Source organism: Muscardinus avellanarius (assembly GCF_963383645.1).
Source record: "Muscardinus avellanarius genome assembly, chromosome: 19".
NCBI classification, from domain to species: Eukaryota; Metazoa; Chordata; class Mammalia; order Rodentia; family Gliridae; genus Muscardinus; species Muscardinus avellanarius.
The window spans coordinates 34,324,847-34,344,376 of NC_137805.1; the positions used below are offsets into that span (position 1 = coordinate 34,324,847).

The following is a 19,530-nucleotide window of genomic DNA, read 5'->3' on the forward strand; positions in this document are numbered from 1 at the left end:
CTGCAGCCGAATTGCGGCCGCCACCCTCTGGTCTGCGCTGCAGGAGCAGGGGGCGCGCCGCTGGCCCCGCCCCAGCCGTCGGAGGCCCGGGGTACTCTCTCCCTGCCGGTGGGAGGGGTCGCAGCCCGCGCTCCCCCTCCCCACCCGCCAGCCCCGGGTTAAATGCGGCAGCCGCCTCCGCCTGCTCCAGCTCCCTGGCAGACCCCACCTAGGGCACGCTGCCCACGCCGTTACCTGGTCCAGCTGCCCGGGAGGCTCCGGCCGTCCGCTCCGCTCTGCAGACGCGCCTCCGAGCCGTCCCGCAGGCTCAGGTGAGTCAGAGGGCCCGGGGGCACTGAGGGGTCTGCAGGGGAGCAGGCGTCAAGCCCCCACCCAGAGACCGTATCCACAGAGCAGGCACGGCCTGGGGTGCACACAGATAACTTGCAGTGCTCTTTCTCTTGTAGGGTTCTTTCCGAATTGAGCCCCAGGAGCAAGGCTGAAAAAATGGGGGCACTTCTTCCCAATCTCCCCCTCCCCAGGCCCCAGGCACCGTCCCAAGGTGTTTAATCCTGGGCCAACTCTGGAAGAATTATAGATTTCCCCTGCCTTGCAAATCTACTTTTCTCTGACCTAAGGGCATCTCCGAATCTTTCCCTTTAAGGCAAAGATTAGCTCCTCGGAGGGGTCCTGGGTTCTAGTGTCAGCCGGGCCACCACCTTGATGCGAGACTTAGAGTGAAGACCCCCTGAGCCCCCCTGAGCTAGGTCCTTCGGTGGGTGGAGGAGGTGGGGAAAGCGGTGGTCTTCTTCCCCCGTAGCTATTTTGACTTTCTAGGATTCTTGGGGGTAGAAGGCCGGGTACCAAGGGATGTTGGCTCAGGCCAAGAGCAGCATGATGGGGGCGGCAACAAAATCGGGGGTTCCAGAGGGTTCTGCAGGTAGGAAGGGATGGAGCGAGGCCAAGGCCCCTTAAGTCTTTCCCCACACATGCCACCAGCGGTGTGGCGAGGCGTTCCCACCCAGCTGCTGCTAGCAGCGGCGCTGCCAGAGGGGCTGTTCCTCCCCCAGGCCTGGAAGGCGGGCGGAGGGGGAGAAGAATCCCAGGCGGGAAGGCCGGGCGCTCTGAAGGCTCCATTCGCGGAATTGGCGTTGGGAGGGGCCGCGGTGAGTTAGGGGCGTCTGGCCTTCCCGATCCACCGAGTCCCAGCCACAGGAGAAGTCGGCATGGGGCGCGGGGGCGCGAGAATGGGAGGAAAAGGGGTTTAGTGGCTCCCAGGCCCGGGGAGCCGGGCAGAAGGGGGGCCAGGAGTCCTCAGTTCTCGTCTTGGGTTTGCAGCTCGGCGGCCGTCTTCTTGGGGCTTAGTTTTCCCATCTGTACAATGGGGGGCTTTCTGTGATTCGCAAAGGACGTCGCCGGGGGCCGCAGGAGGATGAGGGCTCACCTGCTGCCCCCAGAGGGTTCATGGCCGTCCTGCCCCCCCGCCGCTCTCCGGTTGCCCTCTGTGCGCGTCCAGCGTCGCCGTCCCTGGGACCCTGCGCACCTCCGCTCCCCGACCGTCGTGCCGGATATATCCTGCCCAGGCCTTATCTCCAAGGCCTCGGGGCTCCCGGCCCCCTGTTTGCTCTGGGCAAGGACACCTGCTGGGCAGTTGTGGGCTTCCCACGGCCACCTGGCCGGCGCGGCCGGACCGCGGGCGCCCCCTGGCGGCCTCTCGGGAGAACAGCAGGGAACCGAGGCGCCAAGCCTCAAGTTCTAGGGCGCGGCGGGTTTGGGCGCCCTGGCCGCCCAGCAACTCCTGATTGGACAGAGGCGAGGCACAGCTTCTCTCTTCCTCTGCAGAGGTTCTCCTCTGGGGACAACATGGTGCGGAGCATCCTGGCCAGCTCACAGAACTAGACAGACTAGATAGATGTGGGACACCGTCAGGAGCGTCCATTTCCTGGCCAAGCACTGGTACCCAAAGCACTGGCACTTAGGGTACCAGAGCTTAACTTCTCTACGTTTCCTCATCTGAACATTGTGAACAACAACATCTCTGTGTCGGGGCTGGAGAGAGGAGTAAATATCACAATGCCACAGCTGGCATTTAGGGAAGGCGTGTTTTTCTTTTTTTCTTTCTTATTTATGTAGCAGTGCTAGAGACGGAACCCAGAGCTAGGTTGCTGGGTCCACTTGCTGAATCTGTCCTTGAACCTGTGGTCCTTCTGTCTTAGCCTCCTACATACTGGGATTACAGGAGGCACCACCAGGCCCAGCTGAACTTTTTTCTTTTTTGGTATAATTTTGCGGTATTGGGGATGGAACCTGGGGCATTCTACCTCTGAGCTACACCCCCAGGCCTATTTTTTATTCTTTCTTTCTTCCTTTCTTTCTGGTGGTACTGGGGGTGGAACACAGGGGCTTTCCACCTCCAGGCTATACTCCCAGACCTATTTTATATTTTATTTGGAAACAAGGTCTCACTAAATCTCTGAGAGCCTCACTAAGTAGCTGAGGCTGGCTTCGAACCTGTGTGATCCTCCTGTCTCAGCTCCCCAAGCGCAGGGATTACAAACGTGCGCCACCATGCCCGGCTATTCTTTTTTTAAAAAACAGGATCTCGCCGGGTGTGGCGGCGCACGCTTGTAATCCCCGCGCTTGGGAGGCGGAGACAGGAGGATCGCGCAGGTTCGAAGCCAGCCACGCTGGCGTAAGAGACCCTGTTTCAGAAATATAAAATAGGTCTGGGAGTGTAGCCCGGAGGTAGAAGGGCTTCCAGGAACCCCAGTACCACCAAAACAAAACAAAACAAAAACAAAAACAAAAACAAAACAACCCCCCCCCAAAAAAAAACCAGGGTCTCACTGAGTTTCCGGAGGCCTCACTAAGTAGTAGCCGAGGCTGTCTGAGGACCAGGATCCTCCTGTCTCAGCCTCACCAAATGCTGCGATTACAGGTGGGTACCACCACGCCCAGGTGAACTTTTTCTTTTTTGGTGTATTTTAATCGACTTTTTACTTACTTATTCTGAAGTTGTCAAAAATGTAACTTTCTGCAGTTCCACAGAAAACTTTTGAACATACATAGAAATAGATGAGAGAAATCGGGCCTTAACGCTTTGCGAACTTTCCTCCTTCCTCTAGGCCCTGCCGCCTCCCTTCCCTGCCCCCCAAGGGCCATGAGGAACCTCCTTTGCTGGCCACTGGCCATGTGGCTGCTGCTTCTCCAGCCTTGGGAAACCCAGCCGCAGGCTGCAGGTGAGCTGGGGCGTGGCCCTCCCCAGGGGAGGAGGGAGCAGAGCAGCCTCCGCAGCCAGCTGGCCTGTGGGGAGAGAAGGGAGGGCTTTGGAACAGCCTTCACTTCGCCTCTCTGGGCTTGTATTCCTCTCCTGCAGGAAGTGACTTGGTGCTGGGTTCATGCGGCACTGCCCACTCAGTATTTAATCTTAACATGTCCACTGGAAACGGAGGAATCAAGAGATTTCACCTAAAAACTCCGATTTGAGCCTCTCTTAAAAAATCCAAAGACCTGGTAACAAGCGGGCCACGTGGCCACAGGGCAGCCTGTGGGTGGGGCTGCAGCCCCTTCGGAGGGACACGGACTCTCTGCGCAGGTCCACTGACCTAGCCCAGCCATTCCATCCATTCAAGTTGCCTGCCTGAGCTTGGGCCATCTCTTCGCCCCTTCAGCCCTCAGCTGTCCAGGGCAGGGGGCTAGCCCAGGTTCTCAGCCAATGCTGGACCGCATAGAAGTCCGAAGTTATTTAACTAGGTGAATGCTATGCGGGGAGACAGCCGCATTTCTCCTGGGTCTCCCTGGGGGAGGGCGCACGGCCCTGCCGACCTAAGGAAGCCCTCCCCATCTCCGCTGCAGGTCGCAGGTGCCACGCCGGGCCCATGGACCTGGTGTTTGTGATCGACAGCTCCCGCAGCGTGCGCCCCTTCGAGTTTGAGACCATGCGGCAGTTCCTGGTGGGCCTCCTGCGCAGCCTGGACGTGGGGCCCAACGCCACGCGCGTCGGCGTGGTCCAGTACTCCAGCCAGGTGCAGAGCGTGTTCCCGCTGGGCGCCTTCTCGCGCCGGGAGGACATGGAGCGCGCCATCCGCGCGCTGGTGCCGCTGGCGCAGGGCACCATGACCGGGCTGGCCATCCAGTACGCCATGAACGTGGCCTTCAGCGAGGCCGAGGGCGCGCGCCCGCTGCGGGAGCGCGTGCCGCGCGTGGCCGTGGTGGTGACCGACGGGCGGCCCCAGGACCGCGTGGCCGAGGTGGCGGCGCAGGCGCGCGCCCGCGGCATCGAGATCTACGCGGTGGGCGTGCAGCGCGCCGACGTGGGCTCCCTGCGCACCATGGCGTCTCCCCCGCTGGACCAGCACGTCTTCCTGGTGGAGTCCTTCGACCTGATCCAGGAGTTCGGGCTGCAGTTCCTGGGCCGGCTGTGCGGTGAGTGAGCGAGGCTCCGACCCCCAGCTGCTTGGATTCCTGTGCGGGGCGCAGGCCATCCCCTCCCCTCCCGGTGGCCCGGTTTCTTTGCGCACGGGGTAGGGCCGAGATGCTCCGGCCTAGGGCGGGCTGGGTCGTGGCCACCTGCGTTTGGGCTTCGCCCGCAAGAAGCAACAGTTGGCTTGCTGTGCCCACCAGGATGATTCCCTGTGGTTTACTACGGGCTTAAGGCCAAACTCCAACACCAAGTGCCAGAAAAACCGGAATCCTGGTCCCTCCAAGCCCAGAGCCAGGCGGGCAGGAGTCGTGCCCCGCCCACAGGGCTGTGGCTCCTCCCACTCTCTTTGCTTTTTGTGTGTGTGTGTGGGGGGGGTATGGGGATGGAGCCCAGGGACATTCGACCTCCGAGATACAGCCCCTGCCCTATTTTTTATTCTTTATTTTGAAACCGGCTCTCACTGAGTTGCAGAGGGCCTCACTAAGTAGCTGAGGCTGTCCACGAACCGCGATCCTCCCGTCTCGGCCTCCCAAATGCTGGGATTACAAGCGTGCGCCACCACGCCCGGCTCTTCTTTGCTATTTCCACGGATGCTGCAGGATCTGCGGGTCCCGTTTTGCGTTCTTCGGCCGGCTTCGCCACGGCTTCGCGTCCCCACCGTGTGGAGTCCTTATCCCACTGACTCGTTAGCCGGAGCCCTCTCTTCTGAGCCTGGGCACAGGTGCTGCCCGAGCCCTGTTCTGTCACCAGGCCTCCCTCCTGGACCGACCTTTTTCTAAGGAGTGACATCTCACCCAAAGTTGGCTCGCGCCCCTGAGCGCATCCCCACCCGGCTCCGCCTGTCCTGTCTGTCCTCAGGGAAGGACCTGTGTGCTGAGTGGGAACACGGCTGCCAGCAGCAGTGTGTCAACGCTCCAGGAACCTTCTACTGCGCCTGCGACGCCGGCTACAAGCTCGCAGCAGACCACAAGAGCTGTGTGGGTGAGGACGGCTCCTGCCCCGCCACCCTCACTGCTCCATGCCCTTTGGCCCCCCAGTGCTCTAGCACCTCATCAATGCGTGTGGACCGGCTGTGGAAGCCAAAGCCCTCATAGTTGAGGAAGTGATTTTGGGGGGTCACAGAAGTCCTTAGTGCCCTTAGTGGGACCGGGGCTGGGAGTTGTTTTTGTCTTTTATGGTGGCACTGGTGATGGAACCTGGGCGACTTCTACCTCCAGGCCACACCTGGAGTCTATTTTCTTGTTTATTTGGAAACAGGGTCTGGCTAAGTTGCTGAGAGCCTCATTGAATTGCTGAGGCTGATTTTGAACCTGTGATCCTCCAGTCTCAGCCTCCCAAGTATTGGGAGGATTACTAGTGTCCATCACCATACCTGGCCTAGGGCTGGGTGTCTTGTAGTTAAGTATGCCTTTCTTTCTTTCTTCCTTTCTTTCTTTGGCTCTCTTTCTTTCCTTTTTTTTTTTTTTTTGCGTTACTGGAGATGGAACCCAGGGGCATTCTACTTCTGAGCGACACCCCCAGCCCTATTTTTTATTCTTTATTTTTGAAACAGGGTCTCACTAAGTTGCAGAGGACCTCACTAAGTAGCTGAGGCTTGCCACAAACCTTCAATCCTCCTGTCTCAGCATCCCAAGCACTGGGATTACAAGCATGCGCCCCCAAACCCTGCATTAAGTATGCATTCTTGTGTGTGTGTGTGTGTGTGTGTGTGTGTGTGTGTGTGTGTGGTGGTACTGAGGATGGAACCCAAGGGCCTTCTACCTCTGGGCTACACTCTCCGACTGCTTTTCATATTTTTATTTGGAAACAGGGTCTCACTGAGTTGCTGAGAGCCTCACTAAGTAGCTGAGGCTGGCTTTGAACCTGTGCCATCCTCCTGTCTCAGCCTCCCAAGCGCGGGGATTACAAGCGTGCCCACCGCGCCTCGTGCCGAGTATGCTTTCTGCAGCTCTTTTCTCTCCCATTTGCAGTCCAGTCTCCAACACGACTCCAGTCCTCCGCTCCAGCTTGTTTCTGCCTTCTCCCAGGAATAGCCTTCCAGTTTCTGTTACCTAGAGGATGCTGGGGGTCTCCAGTTAGGTGGGACTCCCCTACGCAGTGCTCATGCTTGGTTCTGCACCCCAGCTCTTTCCGTAGGGCTCGCCTGGGCTGCCCCCACTCTTCCCCTCTGCCTCTGTAAACCTTCCAAGACCTGGTTCCTCACTTTTGTCTTCTGAAAAGCACGATCCCTCCTTGTACAATCGGGTTTTTCTTTTTGGCAAACATGTGTGTCTACCCCTCTGCGTGCTACTATTTACTGAGTGCCAAGTTAGAATCAGGTATTGTGCTACGAGCATTCCATACATTCCCTCTTGGCCTCACAGCAGCCTGGAGAAAGAGATCTTTGTGATCCCAATAGCCCCGATGCCACCCGGTGCCTTCTTGTTTCTAGAAACTTAAACAGGTTGGCTTGAACCCCATATGATGACCGTGAACATTCAAATCCCCCCTCAAGAAAAGAAACCTCTTTTCTTTATAAATCACTCAGGCTTGGATATTTTGTTATAGTAACACGTACTAGATAAAAATGGCCACTGTACCAGGCTATGGTACTTTGTTACAGCAGCCCACATGGACCAAGACAGTTTTTTTTTTTTTTTTTTTTTTTTTTTTTTGCGGTACTGGGGATGGAACCCAGGAGAATTCTACCTCTGAGCGACACCCACTGCCCTATTTTTTATTCTTTATTTTGAAACAGGGTCTCACTGAGCTGCAGAGGGCCTCACTAAGTAGCTGAGGCTGTCCACGAACTGCGATCCTCCTATCTCAGCTGGGATCAGCACGCTCAGCTTGATGGCCACCTCTTGCTGTGAGCGTCGGCTGCATTCACTTGACTTGTGGCTCTTGTCTCCATTTTTCAATCCTTTCTGTATAAGCTGTTCTCGTTCCATGAGTGTAAGTCAGCCTCTGTGGTAAGGTGTGTGTATATAACCATGTATATGTTCAGTTTACTAGAGATGGGAATGGACAGATAGATGTGTGAGTTCTACCGATAGAGTGAAACATACACATGGCAAAGCAAATCACATTACTTACAATGGAAGATCAAGCGCCCCTGTTCCTAAACACCCTTGGTCAGCCCGCCTGGGGCCTCCCCCGGGCTCGGGCCCGCATCCCCACTCCATCTCTTTTCCAAGAATCCTAGATTCTCACTTTTTTCTACGTGACAGTTCTCTCTAGTCCCCAGCTCAGCTCTAGACCAGCTTTGCACATCTACACTGTCAAGGTGCTCCACAGGGCGAAGGCCTTCCTTTCTCAGAAGAAAGGTGTAAATAGCAGCTGCTCTCTTCTCTTCTGTTCCCATTTTGCAGGTGGGGAAATGGAGGCTGTTTTACTTAGATATAGAATGTCCCCTAGCGAGCTCGTGAATTAATTTTCAGGGCTGATAGAGTTAAGTCATGAGAGCTGTCATCTTAGCAGGGGGTAAATCCATGGAATGGGTTTATCTGGGTGGCGGCCTGGGCCTGAGCTGGTGGGGTATGGCTGGAGAAGTGTCCCTGGGCTGCAGTTTGGGATTACACAGGGCTCCTCCTGCCCCACACCGCACCCACCCGAGCTCTCTCTTGCTTCTCATCTCCATGATGTGAGAGGGGAGCCTTGGTCCCTCCCTTTCTCTGCCTCCTGCTGCCCTGTCCTGAGATCCACAGTCCCCGACCTCTCATGGACTGAACTGGTAACCTCTAAGTTACATGGTCAAGTCTTCTAGGTTATAGCTGGGAAAATGCCTCCTCCTCCTCTGTGAAGTCAGTGAGCCCTGGAGGACAGGGAACTGTCAGCACCGCCACCACCACCACCACCATCATCATCATCTTATTCTTATTCTTTCTCCCCCTCCCCCTTTTCCCTCCTCCTCCCCTTCCCCTTTCTTCTTTTCCTCCCCTTCCCCTTTCTTTTTTTTTCTTTTTCTTTTTCTTTTTTTTTTTTTTTTGCGGGTCTGGGGATGGAACCCAAAGGCATTTGACCTCCAAGCTACACCCCCTGCCCTATTTTTTAGTTTTTATTTTGAAACAGGGTCTCACTAAGTTGCGGAAGGCCTCACTAAGTAGCTGAGGCTGTCCATGAACCGTGATCCTCTGGTTTCAGCCTCCCAAATGCTGGGATTACAAGTGTATGCCACCACACCCGGCTTCCCCTTCCCCTTTCTCTTCCTCCTCCTCCTCATCCCTCCTCCTCATTCCTCCTCCTCCTCCTCCTCTTTCTTCTTCTTCCTTCTCCTTCCTCCTCCTTTTCCTCCTCCTCTTTCTCCTCCTCCACTCAGGAGCATTCTACCTCCAAGGTATATACCCCAGCCCTTTTAATGTTTTGTTTTGAAACAGTGTCTTGCTAAGTTGCTAAGGCTGACCTCGGACCTGCAACCCTACTGTCTCAGCCTCCCAAGTACTGGAATTATAGACATGTGCCACCGCACCCCATTAGGGGCCCTGTCATTACAACTGTGGATTCTCATTCTCACGCCTGGCTCGATGATGGGCACACTGGCCCTGGGGTGTGTCTAGGGTTTGAGTTGGAAGGGTTACATGCCTCACAGGAAGAAGGCTTACGTATATAGAGATTACAGATGCCTGGCTGCCACCCACATCAGTTCACCAGGACCTTTGGGGATGGAGCCCAGGCAGAGGTCCTCTTAATCTCTCGGGTAGTCGTGCTTCCAGGGCTGAGAAGCCAGCCCTAGGAAAAGGCTGACTCCTTCTCTTCCTTAGCCATTGACCTGTGTGCCGAAGGGACCCATGGCTGTGACCACCACTGCGTCAATGCCCCGGGCTCCTATTTCTGTCGCTGCAGAGCTGGCTATGCCCTTCAGCAGGACCAGAGGAGCTGCAGGGGTGAGTCAGCCCAGCCCCATCACCCAGCCTGGACGGAGGCCTCTGCTGGCCCCAACCAGTGATGGCATCTTGCTGTCTCTCCCTCCAGCCATTGACCACTGCAGCTTCGGCAACCACAGCTGCCAGCATGAGTGTGTGAGCACCCCTGGGGGGCCGCGGTGCCACTGCAGAGACGGCCACGACCTGCTGCCGGACGGGAAGAGCTGTCAGGGTGAGGCGCGGCATCCAGGCTGTGGGCAGGTGTCGGAGGCCTCAGGGGCCGCAGCCCTGCCTGACTCATCCTGCTCCATCTTGCCTTCAAGTCAGGGACCTTTGCAATGGTGTCGACCATGGCTGCCAGTTCCAGTGTGTGAGCGAGGGCCTGTCCTACCGCTGTCTGTGCCCCGAGGGGCGGCAACTTCAGGCGGACGGCAAGAGCTGCACCCGTGAGTTGGGGCGGGAGGGCGTTCTGTCTGCTTCCTGCACTGCTGCCCGCACTCTGAGCAACCTTGATTTGCCCTTGCTGTGGCCCAAGGGTGTGTGTGTGTGTGTGTGTGTGTGTGTGTGTGTGTGTGTGTTGGGGGTAGTTGGAGGGTTCACTATTTTCCCCTCGATCGTCTATCACGCTGCCAAGGATAGAAGTTTTAACTTAAAAATCCGTATTATCATTATTATTATTATTATTATTATTATTATTATTATTGGTGGTACTGGGGTTCCTGGAAGCCCTTCTACCTCCGGGCTACACTCCCAGACCTATTTTTCACATTTTTATTTGGAAACAGGGTCTTCTAAGCCAGTGCGCGCGGCTGGCTTCGAACCTGCGAACCTGCGCGATCCTCCTGTCTCCGCCTCCCAAGCGCGGGGATTACGAGCGTGCCCCACCACGCCCTGCAAAAAAAATCCGTATTTGATCGCATTCTTCTCTTCTCAAAATCTCTTTGTGGCTCACCAGGACTTCCAGAATAGAGATCAAAGGCCTTACCCCCGAGGTTCACAGGGTGGGCAGGACTGCATTAGTGGGCAATGAAGTCAGATTAGTGGTTTACAACCAGCATTTAAAAAAAAAAAAAAATGAGAGGGAAAATAGATAAGTATGGTTTCGTGAAGCTCAACTTTAGTTTTACAGGAGCGTAAGAAGTGCACCATGGTGTATTGTTATTATCATTTTTGCTGTGGGCTGTGGTTGCAATTTGTGTGTGTGTGTGTGTGTGTGTGTGTGTGCGCGTGTGCGCGCTGCTGGGAATTGAACCTAGGAGCATTCTACCTCTGAGCTACACCCTCAGCCCGGTTTTGTATTCTTCATTTTGAAACGGTCTCACAGTTGCGGAAGGCCTCCCTAAGTAGCTGAGACTGTCTGCAAACCCGGATCCTTTTTGTCTCAGCCTCCCAAGTGCTGGGATTACAAGCGTGCGCCACCATGCCTGGCGTGTGCTCAGTTTTGAAACTACCTTTCAGCTCTTCACAACCTAGCTTTGACCAACCCCAGCCTGTCCCCTGCCACACGTGAACCTTTTTGTCACGCTGGCCCGTCCCCTCCAGAATGTGTGGAAAGCTTCCCCGCAGCCATGCTTCTGTACATGTGGCTCCCACCCGCTGGACTGTCCCTCTCTGCCTGGGAAAACTCCTTCCAACTCATCCTTTAAGACTGTCTTGGTCGCTGGGCGTGGTGGCGCACATTTGTAATCCCGGCATTCGGGAGGCTGAGACAGGAGGATCGCAGTTCGCGGACAGCCTCAGCTACTTAGTGAGGCCCTTTGCAACTCAGTGAGATCCTGTTTCAAAATAAAGAATTAAAAAATAGGGCTGGGGGGTGTTGCTCGGAGGTAGAATTCTCCTGGGTTCCATCCCCAGTACTGCAAAAAAAAACTGTCTTGGTCCATGTGGGCTGCTGTAACAAAGTACCATAGCCTGGTACAGTGGCCATTTTTATCTAGTACGTGTTACTATAACAAAATACCCAAGCCTGAGTGATTTATAAAGAAAAGAGGTTTATTTGGCTCACGGTTCTGGAGGCCCAAGAGCCTTGGTTTTTGGTGAGGGCCTCAGGGCTGATGGTTTTGCCTGGCAGAAGCCCATGTAAGGGAGGCAGGCAGGCCTGTGGAAGGGAGCAGACACGTGGGGTGGCCTTCCTGTATAACCACCCACTGTCATGGTAACTAATCAGCCCCTTGGGACCTAACTAAGTCCCTCCAGATGGCCATTAATCCCTCCTAGGGTGGTGCCCCGTGGCATCATTATGTCACACCAGGCTCTGCCCCTTAGGATTCCATTACCTCTCAGCACTGTTCTGTTGGGGGCAGACCCCAGTAGTAGCTTAAACGTGGATTCCACCTATTTCTGGAAGCGGGAAGTCCGGCGCCCAGGTGCTGGCAGATCCGGCGAGGACCCCTTCCTTGGTAGAGTTAGCTGCCTTCTCACCGCACACTTATACCAGGGGAGAAGCAGCAAGGTCTCCCGGGACTCCTAAGGACACCAAGTGCCTTCCCAAGGCCTCCGCCCTCATGACCTTATCTAACCCATTACTTCCCAAAGACCCCACCCCTAAGACTTCACTTTAGGGGATGGGAGTTCAACATAGGAACTTTGGGAGATACAGCCATTCAGCCCAAAACAGACCGAATTACGTTGCCCCACCTCCAGCCAACATTCCTCAACGACCCCGGGAAGAAAAGGTGCTCCCCCGGGCTTCCTGAGCTCCCCTCTCATCTAGCACCTTCCTTAATGGTAGCGGATGGCACAGATGGCGCGTCGGACTTGCTCTGCTCCATCCTGATCCAAAGCCCCTGGCTCAGAATAGAGGAGGCTACATCATAGAGCCATTAGAAACCCGAGATTTTCTGGGCGTGGTGGCAATGCCTCTAATTCTAGTACTCGGGAGGCTGAGACAAGAGGATCGCAGGTTCACAGTCAGCCTCAGCCACTTAGCGAGGTCCTCTGCAACTTAGTGAGACCCTTTTTCCAAACAAAAAATAAGACAGGTGCCCCTGGGTCTAACGCCCAGTAACTTACACACACACACACACACACACACACACACACACACACACACACACACACACAGAGGAATTTGGAGGTCAGATAGACCTGGCTTCAATTCCTAGCTCAGTTATTGCTAGGTATGAAATGTGCGGCAAAAATAGCTTTATTCTTCAGATCCTCAGCTTGTAGAAAATGGGGCTAATACTCAAGGTTATTGGGAAGATTGAGAATATCTATAAGCACTTAGTCAAGCACCTCATGCATAGTCTGCTGTCAGTAAATGTTTTGTTATCATTGATACTGTATAATTGTAACTGATACATAGTAGGTGCTCAATAAATGGTACCTATCTGGGTACCATTCATAATAATTATTCTTGTTTAAAAGAAGATACTCGCCAGGTGTGATGGCACATGCCTATGATCCCAGTACTCGGGAGGCCAAGACAGGAGGATTTGCAGGTTTGGCCCTCAGCAATTTAGTAAGACCCTGTTTCAAAATAAAAAAAAATAAAATAGGGCTGGGGGTGTAGATCAGAGGTAAATTAAACACCCCTGGGTTCAATCCCAGTACAAAAACAAACAAACAAACAACAAAAGAAGATGCTTTTATTGTAATCCCAGCTACTTAGGAGGCTAAGCAGGATGAATACAAATTCAAGGCCAAAGCTGGGCATGGTGTCGAGCTTGTAATCCCAGCATTCGGGAGGCTGAGACAGAAGGGTCGTGGTTCAAGGACAGTCTCAGCCTCTTAGTGAGGTCCTTTGCAACTCAGTGAGACCCTGGTTTAAAATAAAGAATAAAAAATAGGGCTGAGGGTGTAGCTCAGAGGTAGAATGTCCATAGGTTTCATCCCCAGACCCGCAAAAAAGAAAAGAAAAGAAACAAGTTCAAGGCCAGCCTGGGTAACTTGGCAAGATTCTGTCTCAAAAAAATAAAAGAAAATAAAAAGAAAACAAGCCAGGTATGGTGGTGCATGCTTGTAATCCCAGCATTTGGGAGGCCAGGACAGGAGAATTGCAGGTTTACGGCCAGCCTTAGCTACTTAGTGAAGCCCTTTGCAATTTAGTGAGACCTTGTTTTCAAATAAAGAATAGCCAGGTGTGGTGGCGCACGCTTATAATCCCCGCGCTTGGGAGGCAGAGACAGGAGGATCGTGCAGGTTCGAAGCCAGCTGCGTGTGCTGGCTTAAGAGACCCTGTTTCCAAATTAAAAAGTATAAAAATAGGTCTGGGAATGTAGCCCGGATGAAGAAGGGCTTCCAGGAACCCCAGTACCACCAAAAAATAAAAAATAAAAATAAAGAATAAATAGGGCTGGGAGTGTAGCTTGGAGTTAGAATGCCCCTGGGTTTAACTCCCCAGTACTGCAAAAATAAATAATTAATTAATTTTAAAAATTTAAGGGCTTGGGGGTATAGCTCAAAGGCAGGGTACTTGCTTAGCATGTACAAGGCCCTGGATTTAATCCCCAGTACAAAAAAATAAAAATAAACAAGATGGTGTCCGGAGAGCACCTTTACATGCTAAGCATTCAGTAAATGTCAAGAGCTCTCAGGAAGAAGGTGATGATGGTGTTAATTTAGCACTGCCAGGGACTCCAAGGATTTAGTAAATGGTGTGTTTATAAATATTTCTAGCAGGGCGTAGTGCTGTACGCCTAAAATCCCAGTACTTGGGAGGCGGAGACAGGAAGACTGAAGGTTGACGGCCAGCCTCTTCAGCAACTAAAGAAGTTTTAAAAAGCCGGAGGGGGGGGGGTTAACTTGGAGGTAGAACATGCCTGGGTTCAATAATTATAATGAAGTTCAAATAAATAAAGCAAATTATTTTATTTTATTTTATTTTATTTTTTGCGGGTCTGGGGATGAAACCCAAGGACCTCCGAGCTACACCCCTGCCCTGATTTTTATTCTTTATTTTGAAACAGAGTCTCACTGAGCTGCAGAGGGCCTCACTAAGTAGCTGAGGCTGTCCGCGAACCGCGATCCTCCTGTCTCAGCCTCCCAAGCGCTGGGATGACCAGCCTGCGTCGGGCCGCGAATGCTGTTTCCGAATGAACGAGCAGATGGGGAGGCGGCTCTTGGGGGTCCAGGGCCCGGCCTCCATCGCAGCCCTCTGGCCCTGCAGGGTGCCGGGAAGGCCACGTGGACCTGGTGCTGCTGGTGGATGGCTCCAAGAGCGTGCGCCCGCAGAACTTCGAGCTGGTGAAGCGCTTCGTGAACCAGATCGTGGACCTCCTGGACGTGTCCCCCGAGGGCACGCGCATCGGCCTGGTCCAGTTCTCCAGCCGCGTGCGCACCGAGTTCCCGCTGGGCCGCTACGGCACGGCGGCCGAGGTGAAGCGCGCCGTGCTGGCGGTGGAGTACATGGAGCGGGGCACCATGACCGGGCTGGCGCTGCGCCACCTGGTGCTGCACAGCTTCTCCGAGGCGCAGGGCGCGCGGCCCCGCGCCCTCAACGTGCCCCGGGTCGGCCTGGTCTTCACCGACGGCCGCTCCCAGGACGACATCTCCGTCTGGGCGGCGCGGGCCAAGGAGGAAGGTGAGCCTGGCCCCTGGCCGGGCTGGGGTGGGGAGGGCCGCGGGGCAGGCCTGGCGCATCCTCGGGGTCCCCCTGCCCGCTGCTCGCAGGCATCGTCATGTACGCCGTGGGCGTGGGCAAGGCGGTGGAGGAGGAGCTGCGGGAGATCGCCTCGGAGCCCGCCGAGCTGCACGTGTCCTACTCGCCGGACTTCAGCACCATGGCGCACCTGCTGGAGAACCTCCGGGGCAGCATCTGTCCGGGTGAGCAGACCCTTAAAGCCTTATTGCTTTAAGCGCGGTTCCCCAGGCAGCCGCGGGGCCGTCCTGGTAGCTTCTTAGATTTGATCAGTGGTGCTTAGGCATTAGTGGAGAGCGGAATCTCTCAGAAGCCGGGCGTGGGGGCGCACGCTTGTAATCCCAGCGTTCGGGACGGGAGGATCGCACAGGTTCGAAGCCAGCCTCAGCTACTCAGGGAGGCCCTCCGCAACTTAGTGAGAGCCGGTTTCAAAATAAAGAATTATGTTTCAAAATAAAGAATTAACTGCCGGGCGTGGTGGCGCACGCTTGTAATCCCCGCGCTTGGGAGGCTGAGACAGGAGGATCGCACAGGTTCGAAGCCAGCCTCAGCTACTGAGTGAGGCTCTCAGCAATTTAGTGAGACCCTGTTTCCAAATAAAATATAAAAAATAGGTCTGGGAGCATAGCCCGGAGGTAGAAAGCCTCTGGGTTCCACCCCCAGTACCACCACCAAAAATAAATAAATAAATAAATAAATTAATTAATTAATTAAAAAATAGGGCAGGGGGTGTAGCTTGGAGTTCAAATGCCCCTGGGTTCTGGGTTCTATCCCCAGACCCGCAGGGGAGGGGGCGGGGAAATCACTTAGAGAGTTTCATTAAAACAAAAATCTCCTGGGCTCCAACCCCAGACTTTCTGGTGTGGTCCGTTGGAGGGGGATGTCTGATCATTTGCATTTGTGATGCGTTTCTAGGTGATTTCTTGGTGATAGGCTCCCAGTGCTGCTGATGCTCCTGGTCCAAGGACCACGCTCTGATAAACGCTGGCCTAGTTGAAATACACTGAGAAGTGTTTGCTTGGGCCTGGAAATGTTCTAGATCTGTGCTTTCCAATAAGGTAGCCAGTAGCGACACGTGCCCACTTAGTTAAAATAAAACAAAAAAGTTTAATTAGTCACATGCACCGGTCACATTCCAGATGTTAGTCACATGTGGCTTGAGGCTCCGGCATTGAACGGGGCAGATGTGGAATATTTCCATCACTGCAAAACATTTTATTTGAATAGTGCTTGTGGCCCTGGACTCTTGATACTCAGAGTGTGGTCCATGGGCCTGCAGCATCAGCAGCACTTGGGGGCTTATAAGAAATGTAGAGGATGCTGGGGAGGTGATGCCCACCTGCAATCCCCGCACTCCACAGGCTGAGACAGGAGGACCGCGGGTTTGAGGCCAGCCTCCGGAACTTAATGAAGCTTTCAGCAACTCAACAAGACCCGTTTTCAAAATAAAAGTAAAGCCAGGTGTAATCCTAATTCTTGGGAGGCTGAGAGAGAGAAGAATCACAGGTTTGCAGCCAGCCTCAGCTACTTAGTGAGGCCCTGTTTCAAAATAAAGAACAACAACAAAAATAGGGCTGGAGGTGTCAGAATGCCCCTGTGTTCCATCCCCAGTACCAATAAATAAATAAATAAATAAATAAATAAGGGTTGGGAGTGTAGCTCAAAAGCTGAATGCACCTGGGTTTGACCCCCAGTACCAAAATAAATAAATAAATAAATAAATAGGAAAAAAAAAGCAGATTACCAACTCCTTTTTCATTCTGAATCAGAATCTTTATTTTAAAAAGTTCCCCTGGGCCGGGCGTGGTGGCGCATGCTTGTAATCCCGCGCTTGGGAGGCTGAGACAGGAGGATCACACAGGTTCGAAGCCAGCCTCAGCTACTTAGTGAGGCTCTCAGCAACTTAGTGAGACCCTGTTTCCAAACAGAATATAAAATAGGTCTGGGAGTATAGCCTGGGGAGGTAGAAAAGCCCCTGGCTTCCATCCCCAGTACCACTAAAAAGAAGTTCCCCTGGGTTTGATGAGCAACTCTGGCAAGTTGGCGCTCTCTCTCTCTCTCTCTCTCCCCGCCCCCACTGAATCCCCACAGCCACCCAAGAACAAGTCCTTTCATTAGATCCATTTTACAGGTGAGGAAACTGAGGCTTGGAGGGATGGGTTTTCCAATACTTGACAGCTGGGCCTCGGCCCAGGTCTGTCTGAATTCCAAGCCCCAGTTCTCAGCCGCAGGCCCAGTGGAGGTATTCAGAGCCTTGCAAGGCCAGGCCGGCCTCCTGCGGCTCCTCATCCCTTGATTCTGTGTACCCTGTTGCAGAGGAGGGCATTGGCGCGGGGACCGAGCTTCGGAACCCCTGCGAATGCGAAAGCCTCGTGGAGTTCCAGGGACGCACGCTGGGGGCGCTCGAGAGCCTGGCGCAGAATCATATCCTTTAGGGCTGGGGGCTGGGGCTGGGGCGGAGGTGGACGGTCTCCAGAACCCTAAGGCTTCCTTAGCTGCTCACTGGCCCAGCTGACCGCACGCCTGGAGGACCTGGAGAACCAGCTGGCCGACAAGAAGTGAGGGCCGCGGGTGGCCAGGACCCGGGATTGTGCCCCGCGCGCCGAGGGGCGCCCACGCCAGCAGCCTCTGGGCCCCTGGGGCTTGGACTGTCGGGGAGGACGCGCTGGCGGGCTCCCAGCGCAGAGCTCGAGCTGGCCTCGCCTGGACCAGGAGCCAGACTTCGGGGGCCAGGAGACGCGGGAGGGAGGGGTGGCTGCGCGCAAGACCCGCGCGCCCTCACCGCGTGCTGCGCCCAGCTCTTTGTTGGATTTTTCCCCCCTTTTTCTTATAAAAAACAAAACTGGTTTCCACAGGGTCGGTTTGTGGGCCTCGCTTGTGTCGCCAGGAGGAAGGGAGGCCAGACGGGGCGCGCTCGGTGGCGCCCGGGAGGCGTCTCTTTGGAAAAAGGCGCATTGTGCGGGGGTCGGGCTGGGCGGCGGGGGCCCGGCTCTGCTTCCCCCTTCTTGTTTATTCAGCCCAGAACAGATGGCCCCTTATTCAGGATGTAGGAAAGGAAGGGGCGCAACGGGAGCCTTGGGGGTCTGAGCAAGCCGGCACCCCCACCCCCAGCGGATGGAGCACGTCACCCTCTGGCCGTGCCTAGCTTTTGGGGCCCCAAATCCGGCTCAAAAGCTGCTAGACCTGGGCAGAGGCGTTGGTCAGGAAGAGGCAGTCATCGTACCCCTCTATGGGTTCACCTGCCTTTTCTCTGCCGCACTAGGCGGGAAGAGAAGGAGCTATCAGCTGGGACCCTGGCCCAACCTGTGGCTCTGCCTCTGCCCCCCCCCCCCGCCCGCACAAAAAACGTCGGTAATCAAAGAACACAAACTCAGACCATTTCCCAGGTGCATGGAAGAACTGCAATTTTTTTTTTTTTTCGGTACTGGGGATGGACTCCAGGAGCATTCTACCTCCTAGCTACATCCCCAGCCCTAATTTTTATTCTTTATTTTTAAACAGGGTCTCACTGAGTTGTAAACGGCCTCACTAAGTAGCTGAGGCTGTCCGCAAACCTCGATCAGCCTCCCAAATGCTGGGATTACAAGCGTGCTGCCACCGCGCCCGGCTGAAACTTTTGAAATGCAAATTTTGAAACGCTTCCTGTTCCCGAGTGATTTTACTCTGGGTTCATTTCCTCCTGGGTAAAGTGGAGATTGGAATTATTACCCCCCAAGGGTGCTGAGACTGGGCGGAGATTCTTCTAAGCCAAATATACCATGCCTGGGACATATTAAGCCTTTAATTAATACTAGCTCTTATGTTTATAGTAACAACTAACATATTTAGTCTTGGCCATTGTTTTAAGTGATTTGCAGATTTTTTTTTTTTAATTTTAGCCTCCCAATGACCTAGTGAGATAAAAATTAATTGCCTCTCCCCCAGCATAGTGGCACCTGCCTGTAATCCCAGTTCCATGGGAATCTGAAGCAGGAAGATGGCAGGTTTGAGGCAGCCTCGGCAATTTAGCAAGACTCTCGGCAACCTAGTGAGACCCTGTTTCAGAATGAAATAATTAAAATGGCTGGGGGTAGAACGCCCCTGGGCTCAATCCCCAGCAAACTACTCTTTCTTTCTCTCTCTCTCTCTCTCTCTCTCTCTCTCTCTCTCTCTCTCTCTCTTCCTATTTTAAAGGTAAGAGAATTGAGACACGCTGTTTCCTGAACCTGGATGTATTAGTTTCTTATGACTGCTGTAACAAATTGAAGGGCTTAAAGCACACAAATCATAATTTAGAGTTCTGAGGTTAGAAGTCTAAGATGGGTTGGTAGGGCGTGTTCTTTCTCTGGGAGTGTCTGATTCCTTGGCAATCCCAGCTCCTAGAGCCTACCAGAACTCCTTGGTTCATGGCCCGCGGTCCCTTCCTTTTTTTCTGACTCTCACCTCCCATCTCTGCCTGATAAGGACCTTTCCGATTATATTGCGTATTGACCTAGATGACCACAGGTAATCTTCCCATTTCTAGCTCTTTAATTACATCTGCCAAACCTCTTTTGTCATATAAGATCACACACACTCACAGGTTCCTGGAGTTAGGACAGGGACATCTTTGGGGGTCGTTACTCTGCCCCCTGCACGGGGCTGATTGCAGAGCAGATACCCAGAAGCTCTTCTGTGTATTCTGGGAGGAGAGGGCAACACTCGTGATTGAGAAAAGCCCTTGAGTG

General features: G+C 54.1%; 1 protein-coding gene across 4 annotated transcripts; it reads left to right on the forward strand.

Moving 5' to 3' along the window:
* Nucleotides 1–162: 162 nt before the first annotated feature.
* Nucleotides 163–17,386, forward strand: MATN4 (matrilin 4; the record flags this gene model as incomplete). Of its 4 annotated transcripts, XM_080716043.1 has the most annotated exons (11): nt 163–311; nt 3,136–3,218; nt 3,835–4,404; nt 5,261–5,383; nt 9,142–9,264; nt 9,353–9,475; nt 9,567–9,689; nt 14,354–14,767; nt 14,857–15,009; nt 17,141–17,240; nt 17,320–17,386. In XM_080716043.1, 11 exons carry the CDS (start codon nt 163–165, stop codon nt 17,384–17,386), a joined length of 2,028 nt encoding a protein of 675 aa, XP_080572169.1. The 4 variants fall into 4 exon arrangements, with proteins under 4 accessions (XP_080572169.1, XP_080572170.1, XP_080572171.1 ...); XM_080716044.1 differs by lacking the exons at nt 163–311; nt 5,261–5,383 and having other exon boundaries at nt 3,140–3,218; XM_080716045.1 differs by lacking the exons at nt 163–311; nt 5,261–5,383; nt 9,142–9,264 and having other exon boundaries at nt 3,140–3,218.
* Between the last annotated feature and the right edge of the window lie 2,144 nt (nt 17,387–19,530).